The 20,091-nt window shown below is 39.8% G+C and overlaps 1 protein-coding gene across 8 annotated transcripts in view; it reads left to right on the forward strand.

The window, feature by feature from the left end:
• Positions 1 to 20,091, forward strand: part of RBM33 (RNA binding motif protein 33) — a 137,001-nt gene that overhangs the window by 13,898 nt on the left and 103,012 nt on the right. For all 8 annotated transcript variants that reach the window (XM_055115555.2, XM_008969425.5, XM_003816348.6 and 5 more), the window contains exons 2-4: positions 6,586 to 6,664; positions 14,282 to 14,330; positions 19,752 to 19,828. In XM_055115555.2, coding sequence (XP_054971530.1) covers positions 6,586 to 6,664; positions 14,282 to 14,330; positions 19,752 to 19,828 — 205 coding nt within the window. The remainder of the gene's footprint in view (positions 1 to 6,585; positions 6,665 to 14,281; positions 14,331 to 19,751; positions 19,829 to 20,091) is intronic.

A 20,091-nucleotide genomic window follows, 5' to 3' on the forward strand; every position in this document is an offset into this window, starting at 1 on the left:
TAACAGGCGCTCGTCACCAAGCCTGGCTAATTTTTGTATTTTTAGTAGAGACGGGGTTTCACCATCTTGGTCAGGTTGGTCTCAAACTCCTGACCTCATGATCCACCCGCCTCGGCCTCCCAAAGTGCTGGGATTATAGGCGTGAGCCACCGCGCCCGGCTGCTTGTTTGTTTTTAATCCTCTCTGCCAGTCTGTGATGTGACAGAAGGTAGTCAAGTGGGAAATGCCAGATGCCAGTCCTTCCAGTGGAACAACTATTGACCTGGCAAGAACAGTTGGAAGCAACCGTTTTGGAACTTGAGAACCTAACATTGGTTTTCATCACTGATGGGCTGGTACAGAGGCTCTCTCTGTTATTTTCATCCCCCTCTGCTGAAGCAGTTTCTCCTCAGCTTTGTTCATTTTTCCTTTTTATTGGATGCAGGCATTTAAGGAAATCTACCAGGTCACTGGTTGATTAGGGAGATAACAGAAGACAGACTTCAGTGACCACACTTAAGGAATATAATAAATAGTAGTTTTAAAAAGCCATTAAACAAATGGACAGCAACCTTCATTGTGTAACAGCAGCAACTCTGGGGAAGGAGAATCTGGTTTCTAGAGTTACTACATTGCAATGTACAGAATATCCAGTTTTAAATAGTAAATAGTAAATAAAATACTACATTGTATAGAAAGAAGCCTGAAAGTATGGCCCATTCATAGTAGAAAAAGAAATAGAAACCACAAGGATACCCAGACATTGGATTTACTAGACAGATGCTTTAACCTTCTTAAATATGCTTAACGTGCTTTAGGAAACTGTGAACCAAAAAGCTAAAGGAAATCTGGAGAATGATATATGAAGAAGTAGAGAATATTAATAAAGAAATTATTAGAAGGAAACAACTTCTGGAACTCAAAAGTACAGTAGCTAAAGTAAACTCTTTAGAGGGGATCAGTAGCAGATTTGAGCAAGCAGAAGAATCAGCAAACTTGAAGGTCAATTGAGATGATCCCGTTGGAAGAGCAGAACGACAAAACAATGCATAAAAATGAACAGAGTCTAAAGGACCTACAGGGCACCACCAAGTGTACTTATATACACATAGGAGACCCACAAGAGCAAGAAATTGACAGAAAAAAAATTTGAGGAAATAATGGCTGAAAATTGCCAAATTCATATACAAATATATAGCTAAAAGATAGGAATCTGTACATCCAAGTACACCACACACTGGATATATTAAAACAACAGAAATTTATTCACAGGTCAGGAGACCGGAAGTCCATATTAATGTACCAGCAGGGCCACACTCCCCGTGAAGCCTCTAGGGGAGAATCCTTTGCCTCTTCCAGCTTTTGTTGGCTTCCTGCATTCCTTGGCTTATGGCAGCATAACTCAAGTCTTTGGCTTCACATGACCTTTCTCCTCTGTACGTGTCTGTTTGTCCCCAAATCTCCCTCTCCTTATGTAGACATCAGTCGTCATTGAATTTAGTGCCCTCTTTAATATCCAGTGTGATCTCATCCGAACTTGATTACATCTGTAAATAGCTTTTTCAGTTTTAGAGACAGGGGCTTGCTCTTTTGCCCAGGCTAGACTACAGTGAGTCAGTCATAGCTGACTACACCCTCTGCCTCCTGGGCTCAAGCAGTCCTCCCACTGCAACCTCCTGAATGGCTGAGACTACAGGTGTGCACCACCACACCCAGCTAAGTTTTAAAGTTTTTTGTAGAGGTAGGATCTGGATATATTGCCCAGGCTGGTCTTGAACTCCTGGCCTCAAGCGACTACCTTGGCCTCCCAAAGTGTTGGGATTACAGGCATGAGTCACTATGCTCGGCCTTGTTTCTAAACAAAATCACATTCACAGGTGGCAGAAGGAGGGGTAAGACCTCAGCATATATTTTTTGGGGATACAATTCAACCAGTTATAAGCAGTTCTGCCAGCAACAGATTTCTTCCTGTTCTTTTCATCTGTGAATGTCTTTATGAAAGATCATGTTGGTGGATTTGGGACTCTTTCTTTGAGCACTTTGAATAGGTCATCTTACTGCCTCTGGCTACTTCTGTTTTGATGAGAATCAACTATTGCACTTCCATCGTAGGTGATGAGTCATTTTTGTCTTGGTGCTTTCAAGGTTTTTTCTGTGTCTTCGGCTTCGAAACATTTTGACTACGTTGTGTGTGTTTGTAAATCCTTGAGTTTATTATCATTTGAGTTTGTTGAGCCTTTTGGATGTATAGATAAATATTTTCCAGTACCTTTTGGAAGTTGTCAGCCATTATTTCTTTGAGTATTTTTTCCTACTCCTGTGTGTCCTCTCCTTCTGCTGCTCCCATTACACGTATATTGTGCCTCCTGATGGCCCCACATTTCTTTGAGGCTGTGTTCAGTTTTCATTTTCTGATTTCTGTTCTTTGGATTATGTCATCTCTGTTATCTGTTTTCAAGTTTACTAATTCTGCTAGTTCACATCTACTACTGAGCCCCTCTAATGAACTCATTTTAGTTATTTTTCAATTTCAGAATTTCTATTTGGTTTTTAAAAATAATTTGTGTGTGTGTGTGTACATTTTTTTTTTTTTTTTTGAGACAGAGTCTCACTCTTGCCAGGCTGGAATGCAGTGGTGCAATGTGTGCTCACTGCAATCTCTGCCTCCCCGGTTCAAGCCATTCTCCTGCCTCAGCCTCCCAAGTAGCTGGGATTACAGGCATGCATTACCACAACCACCTAATTTTTGTATTTTTAGTAGAGACAGGTTTCACCATGTTGGCCAGCATGGTCTCATGATCCCCCTGCCTTGGCCTCCTGAAGTGGTTTTTTTTTTTCTTTTCTTTTTTTCTTTTTTTTCCCAGACAGAGTCTTGCTCTGTGGCCCAGGCTGGAGTGCAGTGGTGTGGTCTCGGCTCCCTGCAACCTCTGCCTCCTGGGTTCAAGCAATTCTCTTGCCTCAGCCTCCCGAGTAGCCGGGATTACAGGTGTGTGCCATCACATCTGGCTAATTTTTGTATTTTTAGTAGAGACGGAGTTTCGCCATGTTGGCCAGGCTGGTCTCGGACTCCTGACCTCAAGTGATCCACCTGCCTTGGCCTCCCAAAGTGCTGGGATTACAGGTGTGAGCCACTGCACCTGGCCTATTTATTCATATTCTTTATTTGACCTGACACTGTCATCATATTTTCTTTTGGTTTTTTGATCATGGTTTCATTTAATTCTTTGAACATATTTATAATGGCTACTTACAGATCTTTTTCTATGAAATCTGACGCCTGATCCTCTCACATGCAGTTTATGTTGCCTGCTTTTTGTTGTTGTTGGATTATAGGTTATATATCTTCTTGTTTCTTCCATATCTTGTAATTTTTTGTTGAAGTCTGGACATTTTAGATAATACGTTGTAGCAACTCTGGGTGCTGGTCTCCCTGTTCTCCCACCCCTGGGCTTATTACTGTTATTTGCTTCTTCACTCCTTTGTTGACTGGCTGGGTTATTTTAATGAAGTGTTCACCCCTCCGCCGAAGCTTCTGATGTTGCTCCGCAGTGACCACAGCCTTGGGCATGCCCAGTTACCCTGGGATGGTTGTCATGGCTTTGATTGTCTCTTTCTGAGCACACCTTCCGTAATGCCCTGGGGCATAAATCGCTTTATAAATTGAGCCCATCACATTCAGGCTCCTTTGAATGGATACTGTCCATGGTTCGTGTTTGAGATTTGTTCTGACCCAAGCAGGGGCCCTCCTCACCTGTCTGTGTCCCCATTTCTCTCCAGCACAGCAGCTCATCTACATTCTGGCCATATTTCCAGCTGCTTTTACCACTCTCTTCCCAGTTAGCTCTCACCAGAACTCTCCCTCACTGTTTTTGGGAGCACTCTTTGGCTTGAAGTCAGTTTCTTTGGAGAGTTTTGGAGCACTCTTGTTCTAAATGTCTGCTTCCTCACCCCCCACCTCTCTGAGCCACAGCATTTGTGCTGTGGCTGTGGACAGTGGTGTACCAGTCTCTGGGTGATACCCTTGCCTTAGGAGCTGAGTGCCTGGGAACTGGGGGAAAGCAGCAGCCCCAGGTCTCCTCAATTTGACTTTCTTGGTGTGGGAACCCCAGCCCTTGACCCAGGGCAGGGGTTCTCTGGGCCCAGCAGTGTCTGTCCCATGAATGGGACCTGAGTGGGAGAAAGGAGCCCACATGTCTCACTAACAGTCACCCAGAATTCAGCCTCAACAACGGGTAGGTGGGGGTGGGATGGAAAATGCGGACGGAGGTCCTTGTCCTCCAGCTGGGAGCTGAGTGGGGAGGGTGTCCTGTGTTCTTGGCTGCAGTGGTCTGGAGTGGAGTCTTAGCATTACTGAGTTTCAAGGATGAAGAGGGGTGGGTCCTGGTTTAAAACCCATTAATTCTTGCTGCCATTCTTGCCAAATTTTTGGTAGATTTCTGGAATAAGTGTCTTTTCATTTGTTGTATGTCCTTAGAATTATTCTTAGAGACTTTAAGTAGTTATTTTATAAAACAGTTTTCACCAGGCTCACAGGGAGAGGACCCATGGAGCTCCTCATTCTGTCATATTGGAAGTGGAACTTCTTGAGGCTATTAATTCTTTAATGTCTTTAATTCTTGGATTTTCTTTTCTTTCTTTTTTTTTTTTTAAAGCACTTGTTCTGTTTGGTAATTGTATTAGGCCATTCTCACAGGGCTATAAAGAAATACTGGAGACTGGGTAATTCATAAAGAAGAGAGGCTTAATTGGCTCATGGTTCTGTAGGCTGTACAAGTGTGGTGTCAGCACCTGCTCAGTTTCTGGGGAGGCCTCAGGGAGCTTTTACTCATGGTGGAAGGTCAAGCAGGAGCAGGCACTTACCTTACATGGCAAAAGAAGGAGCAAGAGGGTGAGCAGAGGCGGGGAGGGGTGCCACACTTTACAACAACCACATCTCCAGAGAGCTCACTGGCTATGGTGAGGGCAGCACCAAGCCATGCCGGATCTGTCCCGGGACCCCAACACCTCCCACCAGGCCCCACCTCCAACACTGGGGTTCAACGTGAGATTTGCAGGGATGTATATTCAAACTGTATCAGTAGTGTTTGGTAAGAGTATATATATTACTTCGGTAGAACTTGATTGATTTCCAGCTCCAGGCTCGGAAAATTCCTGAGGCTTTATAGGTGTTTATATCATCTGGCCCTACCTACCCCAACCACCTGCCCCTAGGTAGACTCTTTCTGGGGAGAGAGATCTATGTTCTGCTGTCTCTCAAATTTCTTTGCTTGTATGTATGTCTGAGATGAAAACCTTTAATTTCAATTCTTTGTTTACTAGGAATAAAAATAACTTTGTCAGGTGCCACCCATTTGTCAGTTCTTGTATTTTAAAATACGTTGTCAAATTTAGTATTCCAGCAAATTTATGAAGTAGATAATAGCTTCATTTTTATAGAAAAAGAAACAGGCCTCTAAAGGGCTCTGGTCTGCTCTTAATTGCCCTTTCTTCACTGTCCATTTCAGTAGCTACTTGCCACACATGGCACCAAGCACTTGGAATGTGGCTTGTTCACATTGAGATGAGAGATGTGCTGTGTGTGCAAAATAAGCAGTTAGTATGGAAAAAATGTAAAGTATGCTGTTAATATTTTCTGTATTGATGACACACTATGATTTTTATATATATATATGTGTGTGTGTGTATATATATACATTTTTTTTTTTGAGACAGAGTTTCTGTCACCCAGGCTGGAGTGCAGTGGCGCGATCTCAGCTCACTGCAGTTTTGCCTCCCGGTTCAAGCGATTCTCGTGCCTCAGCCTCCCAAGTAGCTGGGATAGCTGGGACTACGGACATGCACCTCCATGCCTGGCTGATTTTTTTTTTTTGTATTTTTTTAGTAGAGGTGGGGTTTTGCTATGTTGGCCAGGCTGGTCTCAAACGCCTGACCTCAAGCTGATCCATCCGCTTCGGCCTCCCAAAGTGCTGGGATTACAGGCTTGAGCCATCGCGCCCAGCCATACATACTGTGATAATATTTTGGATATAGTATGTTAAATAAAATATATTGTTAAAATATCGCCTGTTGAAGTTTCACCTATTTCTCTTTACCTTTTATAAATGTGGCTACTAGAAAACCTAGAATTAGGTGTGTGCTTATATTTCCGTTGCTCAGCACATCTCTGCATTATCTCTATTTTGCTTAAATGGAATCTTAGCTTTCCATGATTTGGAAAAGTGTGACGATTACAAAAAGTATTATGGAAGTCTCTAACTTTTTAGCATGTCACATTTTTTTTCTTTCATGCAGTAAAAAAACACTCAAAACCCATTTTATAAAGAAAACACTTTAATAACATTTGCGGTTTTTTTTTTTTTTGAAAACCTGTTAGTGATTTTTCATGCCCAATAATGTTCAATAAGTTGGTTTTCTTGGATAGCTTTGTGTTTTTAAAGATGTTTCATTATTAAAAGTGGCTAAAGTAAAATGATAGTTACATATGAAACTTTTGTAATTTAAAATGTCAAGTCAGGAATCCTTAAAAAAGTTGTTTTAGTGTTTGAATTATTTGCATTGTGTCTATTTTAACTTAGTAAAACTGACTTCAATGGACTGTTCTCATAGATGATGACTTTGACCAGTTTGATAAGCCTGGCGCGGAACGGTCGTGGAGAAGAAGAGCTGCTGATGAGGACTGGGACAGGTACGTGCACCCTGTGCTTCACCTAACTGCCTGTGCCGATCTCTCTCATTCTGACACTTGGCTCCCGAGGGATCTTTACTGAACACAGCACCTTGACTACCTGGTGCTCTCTCTTGAGTGGGGCTGTCCCTCCTGAGCTAAAGTGAAGCTTCTCCATGCAGAAGGCTGAGGTGTGCTCCTGTTCCAGGCCTGTGTTGTGTGGAGGGCTGCCAATAGATCATAGGTCTTCTGTCCTTTTTCTTTGTTTTTGTACAGTAATGATACTGACTTTGTGGACACCCAGAACCATTACTGGAGTGGCCTTGTGCCAGAGTTCTTTAAGCTCTACTTTGTACTGAATATCTGGCTACACTTTAACGTTTTTTCCATTCTAATATGTGTAGATGGTATTTCACTAATTTTAACTTTCATTTTCCTGGTTACCAGTGAAGATGAAAATACCTGTTTAGGAATGGATGAAAAAGACCTGTTTAGGAATACACACAAACACAATTTAAAAATCTACAGTGATGACAGATGGTAGTTTGATATAGTGGTTATCTCTGGCAAGGAGTTATAATAGAGGTTAGAGATGTGTTCTGGGAGAAATACACAGTGGGGCTTAATCTGGGTGGTGGGGCTGAGAAATGATGGTTATTCTTTATAACTTTTTTAACACCTTAAATACTGTGTTGAGAAAATGTAACAATTACTTTGAAGCTGCAGTCAATTTGAAAACGGCAGTGTCACATCTGGAAGTTTTATAGAATAATCTAACTTGAGAACTATGAGGCCCTTACAGTTCACATAAAGCTGATTGCTCTTTAGTGACTCATGCAGTGTATTAGTCAGGATTCTCCAGAGGAGCAGAACCAAAAGAATATATGTAGAAAGATTCATTATGAAGGACTGGCTCACGTGATTATGGAGACTGAGAAGTTACACGGTCTGTAGAATGGTGTAGTTCCAGTCTGAGCCCAGTGTTCTGTGAACCGGGGGAGCCAGTCATGGAAGTCCCTATCTGAGCCTGGAGGCTTGAGAACCAGGAGCACCCATGTCTGAGGGTAGAAGGTAGCTCAGCTCAAGAAGAGGGTGAATTTGCCCAACTCCAACTTTTTGGGTAATGTCTGCCCACATTGGTGAGGATGGATTTCTTTACTCAGTCTGTGGATTCATTGCTAATCAGCTCTGGAAGCACCCTCATGGACTTTCACAGAAATAATATTTTGTTAGGTAGCTGGGCATCTCTTATCCCAGTCAAGCTGTCGCACAAAATCAGCCAGTATGCATTCTAAAAGTTAGATAGTGCTTAAAAACGATGTCTTTCCTAGAAAAGAAATGGTCTTACTAGTAAGTACTAAAGCTAGTTTTGATTAAAAGACTGTGATGGTGAGCTGAATAAAATATTAAGTGGGTCTTTCAGTAGCTTCCTCATTATTTGGAGTTCCTCTTTGAATGGTCTGTTCATATCTGTTTTTTCTTTTGGGTTGTTTGTCTTTTGTTTATTGATTTTAGGGACTGTTTATATTATACTTACTGGAAATTTATTTTTATTGTTTATAGATATCTCCTCCCAGTCTGTGGCATGTGTTTCCTTAAAAAATAGTCTTTGACTAGATTTTTGAAAAGAATACAGTCAGATGTATAATCTTTTTTCTGTGTAGTTTTTTATTCTTTTTTTATTAAAACATGAACAAAAATGTATTTGGAAACCCTTTTCAGACTTCCAAGAAAGTTGCAAGAATAATACAGAAACTCCCACTTGACCTTCTCTTACACTCATGAACTGCTTTTTGTCAACTTACGTTGTCATTCTAATTGTTTACATACATGGATATACTGTATATGTAAAATTTTCTTTCCTGTACCATTTGACAGTAGGTTGCAGGTGTCATGCCACTTCCGAATGCTTCAGTGTTGTTTAGCATGTATTTCCCCCAAAACAGGAACTTTCACTTATATAAATATTGTATAATTTTTAAAGTCAGGAAGTTTATCAAACATCCAGTTCTATATATGTGAGGTTTATTGTTGTTGTTTTGGAGACAGGGTGTTTCTCTGTCACGCAGGTGGAGTGTAGTGGCGTGATCATAGCAAGCAGGAACTCCTGGGCTCAAGTGATGCTCCTGCCTTGGCCTCCCAGAGTGCTGGGATTGGCGTGAGCTAGTGTGCTGTGCCCAGTTGTATTTTTATTCTACAGTGGTTATTCAGATTGTTTTCAGTTGTCTCAATAATTTCCTTTATACCCCCACAAGAATTTTTTGTTCTGATTCAAGATTCAATTCAGGATCATACATTGCATTTTTCTTTCATCATTTCTTAATGTGGAAGAATTCTGTAGCCTGTCTTTTATGACGTTGACAGGCCATTTATTTTGGGTTTGCTGGTGGTCCATCGTGACTAAATGCGGGCTGTGCGTTGTGGTCAGGGTAGATGATGTGTGGCCTCCTTAGTGTCCACTTCAGGAGGCACAGGAAAGTGGTTTGTGCTTTTTGTCCTTAAGAAATTCTTCCCTTCCTTGTATTCTGGATATCTCCTGCATGTGTCTATGAAAGTTGTAATTTTTTTAAAATAGCTATACAGTCTGCCTGAAATTGATTGAATTGATTGATTTTTAGTTACTAACAAGTTCAAGCATATGTGAAAATAGACTAGTACAGTGAACCCAATGTACCATCCTCCAGTTTCACCAGTTATCAGCATATAGCCAATCTCTTATCCATACTCTCTGCAACCCCCTCAAATCACACAATTTTTGAAAAAATTTCAGAATATATTTTTCTAAAAAATAAAGGGTTTACAAATATAGCCACAATAGTTACTATATCTAAAAAAATTCCTTATTACATAAATATCTTAGTGTTTACATTTCTGATTGTCCCTTATATTTGTGTGTGTGTCTATGTATACGTATGTAGACGCATACGTATGTAGACGCATATATATCTACATACATATGTATACACACATATTTTAAATATATGTATTAGTATACTGTCACTTACACAGTGTGGATATGTGTCTGTGTGCTTTTTGATGGTTTGAATTGGGCGCACATGGTCATTGATGGGTATGTCTTTCAAGTGTTGTTTCATATACAGGTTCTCCCCCATTTTATTTTAGTTCCATGCAATTTTTGTTGAAGAAGCAAGGTAGCGTGTCTTCTAGAATTTTTCCTTTTGCTGATTGCACTCCCTGAGGTGTTTTTAGTGTGCCCCTTAGCTGCTGGTATTTTATGTGAGTTAATAGAAGTGGATGGGATTCAGGTTTGAACTTGGGGGAGGGGCCGGGGTGTGGCAGTGTAGTAAGTATTGCTGTGTTCCTCATCGGAAGCTCCTTGGGGGCTGGTGAACTTTGCGTGGTGATACCTCCGCTATTCCTGTTACCTGTAGTACTAGTACACTAATATACTACCTAATAGTACTGTAAACTAGTTCGTTCTTCTGAGGTAGAGATTACATAGAAAAGACAGGGTAAGTGATTGAGTCTTTCCTGTTGTTTACCAAGTTTCAAACTAAGAAGTCAGCCCTAGCACTTGCAGGGATGAGTTTTGTTTTTGAATCATTTTGAAATCATAGATTTAAATGTTGGTTGTGTTGAATCCATTGTCGTTTCGTATCTTTATTGGTGGTTATGTTGCCTGATATTTGTTCAACTGGAATTTCTTCAGGTTGGCTCCTGTGTCCATTTGACATGACTTTAGATGTCTTTGGCAGCTGTCTTGCTTTCTGCTATGATGGAACTTGTTTTGGTCATGGTGTGACACGGTCCTAGGTTTTATTGTTTACCGTATTATGAATTGCAGTTGTCTCATATTGTTTGTGAACAAGCTCTTTTTTTACTGTCTTCAGTGACATGTTTGCATCTATGAAGCTTTTGCCACATGTATTTCTTTTTTGATGTTTTAAGCATAAGACAGCCTCTCTGTGTGCTGCATGACACAGAGAGAGACACTTGGAAGGTGAGAAGAGTGGGTCAGGAATTACTAATGTAAGTTCTTCTGCCATGCTCTACTGGTAGTGGTGTTTGGAAGAATATGATGTCATTGCTGAACCAACACCTGAAATTGTGTGTGTTTTTTTTTTAAAGATATGAATGTCTCATGTGTCCAGGCAAGAAAGAGATACCCACTCAAAAAGTTTTTGTTTGTTTGTTTTTGTTTTTTTGAGACAGAGTCTGCTCTGGAGTGCAGTGGTGCGAGATCAGCTCACTGCAACCTCTACCTCCCAGGTTCAAGCGATTCTCATGCCTCAGTCTCCCGAGTAGCCGGGATTACAGGCATGTGCCACCGTGCCTGGCTAATATTTATATTTTTAGTAGAGAAGGGGTTTCGCCGTGTTGGCCAGGCTGGTCTTGAACTCCTGGTCTCAGGTGATCCAACCACCTCAGCTTCCCAAAGTGTTGAGATTACGGTGTGAATCACCATGCCTGGCTCAAAAAGTTTTAACTGAAGAAATTTAATGACGGGTCTATTTACAGGCCAGGGTTAAAGAACTAATGAGTTCATTCCCATCCAGGGAGTACCAGTTCCTGCCCTGGCCTTGTGGGAAGTGGTGTCCTAGGGCCCAGTGAAGGCTGTTGGGGGAGGGATACTGTAGTCTCTATTTCTTCAGGTGAGAAGGGAGGGGCCGGTCTTTCTCCTCCTACTTGGTGACGTTATGTTGGTGCCTCCCAATGGGCGAATCCATCTGGAAGCCAGAGGTTAGGACCGGCTGTGCCAGCTGCTCCTGGAGGACACAATCCAGCAACAGAGCAGGCAGGTAAGACGGAGAGTGGACTAGAGTGGGGAGGACCCAGAGACTACAGCCCCACTTACAGTGGTCAAGTTCACTTCTGGTTTTGAAAGGCTGTAGCCAAGTGGCTGACAACAAATACTTGTTTCCTGAAAAGCGTCTTTGAGGATAACTTCTGTTTCTAAGTAAAAATATACTTGCTTTCAAAGAGCTCATTGTCTATAAGCTTTAATAAGAAATGCCTGCCAGAAAGATTGTTCGTACTCAAGTAGCGATTACTGGTGGAATCTTTAGGGAACTCTAGAATTGAACACAGGAAGCCTCTTCATCAGCCCAGTGCTTGTTTGATTTCCTAGAACACTTACTGCTGCTGCCAGCCAGAGTGACTGCTCACCCCTTTGAAACTGCCAGATGGAGACCAGTCATTTCCATTAGTTCATTGTTGTTTTTGGCAAGAGTGGATGTAGTTTTACATATGTAGTAAATTTATTCCTTATGTGTACATCCTTTGTGAGGGTCCAGCTTCACGATGACAAGAAGAAAAGTACATGTAGTTTCTGTGGGATGTGTGCATAGTAGTTAGGACTTGGATTCTCTCACTGGTGTCACCACTTCCTAGCTGGATGACCTTTGGCAAATTAGCATCTTAGTGTCTCTGTTTTCACATTTTGAAAATGGCAACGGTGTGTCTACCTGAGAGGGGTATCATGTCAATGAAAAGCTCGTGTGTGTAACATGTCAAGTGGTGCCTGGCACAGAAATGCACTGAGTGGATGCTGTGGATCGCTGGGGCTGCTGTTTATACTTGCTGTTGTTCTGTACTGAATCCCACTGTCCCCCATCCTGTTGCTTATTAGTCATGAAACAAGTACTAGTCTTCATTTTCTCTACTCATTTTATAGTTGGTACACTTACTTATCTTTTTAAAAATGTTTTCGTTGAGAAAAAATAAGTAGTTATTAAAGGTTGATTTATTTCCATGTACTTGTCAGCAAGAGGCACAGATACTTTCTAGATTTTTGCTTGTATAATTACTAATGCCTGTTTTTATGACTTTGTCAGTTTGCCCTGGGAAACTGGCATCACATTCCATTTTTAGTTACTTAAGGTGATGGTATAGACGAGTGCCTGTCTTTAAAAGAGGTGCTTGTGTGTTTTTGGTTATCTGGAATCAAATTTTCAAATGGGGTTATTGTGAATATTGTTGACTAGACAGCATTGTTTTCTCCCTGCCTCTGGAGGGTAGTTGGAACACTGAAGATACAAAAATTGTATTTGATAGATGATAGTGGTTTTAAAATGTTGGAAGAAGCTATATGTTATTCTCTTATAACTATCGTATAGGAGTTTGTGAAAGATTGTTTTTCAAGGGCTGTTAAGTTCTTGTCCTGCATCTGTCACTGCTGTGTGACTTTAGGCAAGTTATTTCATGTCCTATCCTTGTTTTCTTTATCTGTAAAATGTAATATAGGACTTACTGGAGGATAACTTAAAATAACGAATAAAGTCTTTAGTGCATGAATTAAATGATTTGTCAGGTTGTTTTTAGTTCTAAAAGGCGTTTACAGAAACATGCATTTCATTATAACTCCATATATGCATTCCCGGAGATTATAGCATTCTGCAAAGTGGCATGCTAAAAATAAACACGATTTTTTGGTAAAATAGTGGTTTTGCTGATTTCTCAAAACCTATAGAATTTTGTAACCAGAGCCCCTATTAAAAATAAAGTAGCAATTCTAATAAGAATATTGATGCAGTTAAATCTCCATGAGTATTGGCACCTAGAATTACAGTCCATCTAATTGTATTTCCTCTTTGTATATTTCTGTATGTTGACTTTTAATGATATTTGCTTCCAAGAGATTGATTTCCCCAGAATTAAAAACATAATCTAGTGGTAGCCATTTTTATCAACTAAAAAAATCTTTTTTCTAATAAATGCAGTGGAAAATGTCTTCAGCTTTTTTATTTGCTAAGGGTTTCTGTTTTAGTTGTAAAAATAGGGAGAAGGCCGGCTTCTAATCATTTAAAACAGAAATATGCTGGAAAAAATTGCAAATCACTGATACGACATCCATGTTATACAAAGCTAATTTCCCTTAGTTACTGTGATTTGATTTTATGTTCTCGTTCGTTTTTAAAATTTATTTATTTTTTTCAGTTTCTTTCGGTTTGATGAATGTCAAACGGTCTCTAGTGGTTTTGGTTTTTATCTTCCTAATTAATTATATTGTGCATCTTTTCCTTCTTCATTAAGGTTTTTAAAGATAGGAGAAAGCTTAGATATGACTTACTATATTACAGTTTCTGCTTTTACTGATTATTCAACAGACCCAAAGAGATTAAGATCCCATATTAAGGTACAAAACTAAGATTAGAAGTATAGTGAGGCACTACCTATAGCAAAGCCTCCCCATACTTAAAAAGATAAAATGTTCTCTGTGCATTTGAAAATACATTTTTGTTATTAATAAAGAGGAAAGCATAGCAAACTTAATGTAAAAGTATCCAAGCTGGCTGGGCATGGTGACTCATGCCTGTAATCCCAACACTTTGGGAGGCCAAGGCAGGCGGATCATGAGGTCAGGAGTTCGAGACCAGCCTGGCCAACATGGTGAAATCCCGTCTCTACTAAAGATACACAAAATTAGCCGGGCATAATGTAATCCCACCTACTTGGGAGGCTGAGGCAGGAGAATTGCTTGAACCTGGGAGGCAGAGGTTGCAGTCAGCTGAGATTGCACCATTGTACTCCATCCTGGGCAACAGGGTGAGGCTTTGTCTCAAAAAAAAAAAAAAAGGGTACCTGAGCTGTAGAGTTCTTGGTAAATTTCCAAGTGATCTACAAACTTGCAAGTCTTATGGGAATAATCATTGACATGTCTCTTTTTTTTCTCCCAAGCGAACTTGAAGATGATTTACTTGGAGAAGATTTGCTATCTGGCAAAAAGGTAAGAAGTTTATGTCCTTCTGAGATGAAATACTAGTCATTTAATTATACTTAACATATAGCAGTAATCACTTATACATGGGTTTCATTACTGGAAAGTTGGGTATAGATTAAAATTTTGTAAACTGAATTATTTTTTAAGTGCGCAAGGAATTGACTGTTTATTAGTAAATTCTCTGGTAATTATAACTCAAGAAATAAATCCTTGAAGATTAGTTCCTACTTTGTCCAAGGCACTCTGGCAGTTACTGGATTGTGACAGCGTTAACATAGAGTTGTTCCTTGCCATAACAGAAAGTCACATTTGGAGGTGAATATTTTGCATACTTGTTCTGGATTTCACTTTTTGGAGGCATTCAGAGATAAGCTTAAAGGTAAACATACTCAAATATAATAAACATTAAAATAAGTAAAAGTCTAAAACCTAATGTAGGTTTTTCTAAATCTTTTTGATGGAGTAAAAAATTTGTATATCTATTTATATATATTGTGGGTATATGTGTGTGTGTGTGTATATATATGTGTATATATATACCCACATATATATACATACACGTGCGTGTATATATATACACACATATATACATACACACATGTGTATATATATATACACACACATATATATATACACACACACACACACACACAGAACCCTACCAGTATATTTCGGACATTATAAAACACATAAAAGTAGAATGTAAAGCAAGAAAGTGAAATACTACATTTTTAAAATTTTATTAACAGTTTAAAAACACTTTCTGTTCTCATTATCAAGATAGTTTAGGCTTAGTTTTTTTTTTTTGAGACACCGTCTCACTCTGTCGCCCAGGCTGGAGTACAGTGGCACCATCTCGGCTCACTGCAAGCTTCTAGAAGTGATTACTGCATCATTAGCCTGCAGGTGGCCTGGCTTTGGCCTAACCCTGCTTTCCCTCCTTTAGATGGCTCTGTCATCACTTCTAACACTAAGAGTTAGTGTGATTAGTTGTAAATCCACCTGATTTAATAGGAGTAAACTGAAATACATCCATATAAGTTGAACATGAAAGCCCAGTGAGAGAGCCTCGTAGTTGGTCCATCTTGTAGTGTGACGTCTGGAGTGTGAGTGGGATGCTCAGTCCTTCTTTGTCATGGTCACTGGGGGAAAAGGCTCCTGTTTTTATACTCTATTGGGGAATTATTTTGCACACTCTTCTAGGTGCTCTCACTTGTATTTTTGTACCTAAAGTGGCTACTTTTTTCTTTGTATTTAAGATGCTTTAATGGAGAATAAGTTAGATATTAAAAGGTTTAAATGTAGTAAAATACTTTGACATGAGGTTGGATTTCTATCTCTAGGCAAGCCTCATGTCATGGTTTGCCCTGTGTTTCTTTCCAGAAAGCTGTAATAATTCCCTTTTGATTTACATGTGACCTCCTGTCATAAAAGCTTTGGCGTCAGGACTGTTATCAATAAAGATGGAGAAATACTATTTGGTTTGGACAGTAATGCTGACTGTTCTGGGGGAAGTCATCTTACTTTTCTCAGTTGAGCTGATTGTCGTAAGTTGCTCATGTGGGCTGGAACCGGAGCATGCCCAGTGACAGTGCATTCCGACGCCTCAGTGGAGGGGCTGCATCTGCTTTGGACATTTTGGAAGTGTGTTTACTTTGGAACAGGAGATGTGTCTCTCATTTCCTCTTCTCTGTTCTTTCCTAACATAAAATAAATGCATTGTACCTTATAGGAATCAAGGCATTGAAAATATATAAAAAAAGAAAGCCTTAAAAAGATGTAAACAGTTGTGACTAACATTTTGCCAACTGTCATTTATTCTTTTCCCATGTGTTTTTAAATATGACCGAAATATAGGCTGGGCATGGTGGCTCACGCCTATAATCCCAGCACTTTGGGAGGCTGAGGCAGGTGGACCACTTGAGGTCAGGAGTTGGAGACCAGCCTGGCCAACATGGTGAAACCCCGTCTCTGCTAAAAATACAAAAATGAGCCGGCCATGGTGACACGAGCCTGAAATCCCAGTTACTCGGGAGGTTTACTTGAACCTGGGAGGCGGAGGTTGCAGTGAGCCGAGATCACGCCACTGTACTCTAGCCTGGGAGACGGAGTGAGACTCCGTCTCAAAAAAAAAAAAAAAAGAATTATAGATATAAAACGTTACTTTTTTTTAAATTTAACATTGTATCATTGGCATTTCTCCCTTGTCATTAGGGTTAATTTAAAATATTTTATAATGGCAACATAACATTCAATGTTTGTATATGCTACATTATACCTAGTCACGCCTGTGTACATTGAGGTTGTTTCCAGCTCATTGCTTATGACTTTTTTTAAAACCCTTTTTGTGGAAAATCTCAAGCATATACAAAAGAGGAGAGAACAGTATCGTTTACTCTCAGGTGTCAGTCGCCTAGCCTCAGCAATTTTTAGTTAAAGGCTGTTTTGCTTCCTGTTTACGTACTCACTCCCTACCTCCTGAATTATTTTGATGTAAATCTCAAGCATTATGATGATATTTTAATGGACAAATCTTACTATGCTTTTGGGATTTTTTTCTTAGGAAGTTTCTGTAAAGAGGAATTCTGGCCTAAGGGTGGAAACATTTAATGGTTCTTGTCTTGTATTGCCAATTTACCTTCCAGAAATGTTTGATCCACTTATGTTCCTAGCAGCAGGGAATAAGCATTGCCCTCAATTTTCCATTGCCTGTTCGATACTACTTTTTAAAAAGAATCTTTGTCAGTGTGATAGATGAAAAATGATTTCTGCTTGGTTTAATTTCTATTTATTTGATTTCTAGTGAGAATGGAATTTTTTTTCACGTATTTATTAGCGAGTTAATTACTACAGGGTCTATGAATGGAGTTCACATGATGAGTACACTGGCTGCCTGAACAATTTTTTTCTCCCACTGGGGTCCCCACGAAATGCACAATGATGAGCCTTTGCTTGGAGAGACTCCTAAGGCGCAGATAGCCCGAGGGAGGCGCATAGTACTGAGGAAGACACACGGGTCAGAATGTCAGGGACAAGTTCAGTCGTGTCAAGAAGGTTGTTAGGGCTCAGTTTTAAATAATTAAGGTTTCAAACTGAGGATAAAGCAGGCTGACATGACCAGGCTAGAGCTTTTAGGAAGTGGGTAAGAGTGAGGTGGAAGTTGGCTGCCAGCTTGCAGTTCCTTCTTCAGCTTTTGTATTTAACTTCATCAACTCGTGTTGGACAGACATTCTCGTGTTACATTGAGGTGGCTCTGTTTCATAGATGCCTGTGTTGGAGAATGTTTTGGGAACCATTTTCTTCCCATTTTTAAACTCTGGCTATTCCATGAATGTTTTATGTTCTTGGGAGTATTGGAGAGAACCATTCTTTTTCTTTCATACTTGTTTCTCTCCCCATGGGAGAAATGACCTGTTTGGAAAGATTGAGAGAAAGGATTTCACTAGCATCTGTGGCCACTTTATCTTCATCTCTTGGGATCTGTGGTCCTGATTTCCTGCAGACCATCCTGAGCAGAACCCCCTGGAGCCCGAGAAAACTGTTCGCTCCAGTTCTTTAGGATGTGTTGAAATCAGCTTTGGCCTCAAGGATGTAGCCTAGCTCTCCATTCCAGCTTTCTCAGTGAAGTGGATATTGTGCTTATCACCTCCTGTGTCTGTTAGTAGGTTTAAAAGCCAGAGAGGAAAGTTGAATAATCCTCAAAGGAGATTTGACTCCCACGAGGGCTCACCCACCACAGTACACATTCCCTTTCTATTTGCTTGATGCATTCTTGGCTCATTGATTTTTGAGAAATACTAAGAGTTTAACTAAAAAGCTCAGAGAAACAGCCTCTCGAATGAAATTTGTCTCTTATTGAATTATTAATTTTTAAAGCTTTCCTGAAGTTTTATTTACTGAGTTGGACAGCCAAACCGAGGTTTGTCTGTGGTAGGCCTGGCTCATAGCTCTCACTTTCATAATGGCATTTCCTTTCAGTCTCAGAACTGGCCCTGTGTGGATGACAGATTATATGGTCACCTAACGGAAGCTTCATTTTCTTTCTTTTTTTTTTTGAGATGGAGTTTCATTCTTGTTGCCCAGGCTGGAGTGCATTGGCTCACTGCAACCTCCACTTTCCGATTTCAAGCAATTCTCCTGCCTCAGCCTCCCGAGTAGCTGGGACTACAGGCGCCCCTCACCACGCCTGGCTAATTTTTTGTACTTTTAGTAGAGTCAGGGTTTCACCATGTTGGCCAGGTTGGTCTTGAACTCCTGACCTCAAGTGATCCATCTGCCTTGGCCTCCCAAAGTGTTGGGATTACAGGCATGAGCCACTGCGCCCAGCCAGAAACTTCATTTTCTGTCAGTTAAGCAGTCCGTTTTGTTATCACACATATCTGTTCTCCCTCCTGCAAATAAACTGAGTATGTATCCTGTGTTATTTTATTTTTATCTTATTGTGGTGTCAGTGATTAGGTTGAGTCCTGTGCGACTAAGAAGTGCTAATACGATTATTTTTGGCTATCAGAAATACTGTAATAAAGTATATAGGTAAGTTTTTATAAGGTGTAACTACCAGAAAAAGACTGCTTGTTTGTTCACCTTTAAGAAGAAAAGCAAGTTGATTTTTCTGTCTTTACTTTTTAAGAATGAATATGTGTGAATGACAGTGTGTGTGTGGCTTTGACTGGCTTTCGTGAAGGGAGTAGTAATTTACATATACCATTTATACGTATAAGTAATTTTAAAAAGGGAGGAAAGTGTGAAGTAGTGTGAATAAGTAGTGAGACAGTGTGAATAACACCCCCCCAACCTAATCTAAGATGCTCAAATATATATAACCTAAGAAAATCTGGAACTCTTGACAGAATAGCTAGGCTCTCTCTCCTTATAGGTAGGAGTACCATCAAGAACAGGAGTGGGGAACTGAGCTGCTAACATTTATTTTCATATGTGATCTGTATTGGAAAAACCAAAGTTTTATAGTCTCATTTCAATTTAATGATTCAGTTATTTAAAATCTTATTTCTAAAATTACACTTTTTGTGTTGTTTAAAAAATCTTCAGGTTTTGGATATTAGCATGTTAAATTTAGTAGTACCTTAAGGATATCTTTCTTTTTTCGTGTATTATAAGGAAATATTATTTGTTCGCAAGCTTCCACCAATGGACTTCTTACCTTTTCTGTTTTGTGTGAGAATAAATGTGATCGTTACACTTGCTGTTTTTACATTTAACTTGCCTGGGCACCTGAAGCTGAGCCCAGGAGGGATCCACATGCCTTGTGTGGGATTTCTTGATTGTCCACTGGTGACCAGAAAGCCTTCCGGGTGGCAAACGTTTTAATATAAGGCTAGGAACAATTCAGTCAGTGTAATTTTGTGCTTTTTAACAAGTCTTTTTATGGAAGTGACACACATTAATTATATTTCTTATTTTAATTAGAATCAGTCGGATTTGTCAGATGAAGAGCTAAATGATGATCTTTTGCAGAGTGATAATGAAGATGAAGAAAATTTCAGGTACTCAATATTACCTCATTATAAATGTTCTCTATTTAACTAAATTGATAGGAACTGTTATTTATAATTATAATGGAATGTAATTGAATAATGTAGCCTTATATCTTTAACACATGATTACATTCTAAATGGAATACTAGTAATAACTGTAGAAGCCATATGGATGTTCTGTAAACAGAGCAGCTGTTTAAAATAAGTAGTTCTTGGCCAGGCGTTGTAGCTCGTGCCTATAAACCCAGCACTTTGGGAGGCTGAGGCAGGTG

The sequence above is a fragment of the Pan paniscus genome, chromosome 6 (genome assembly GCF_029289425.2).
Source record: "Pan paniscus chromosome 6, NHGRI_mPanPan1-v2.0_pri, whole genome shotgun sequence".
Classification (NCBI taxonomy): Eukaryota; Metazoa; Chordata; class Mammalia; order Primates; family Hominidae; genus Pan; species Pan paniscus.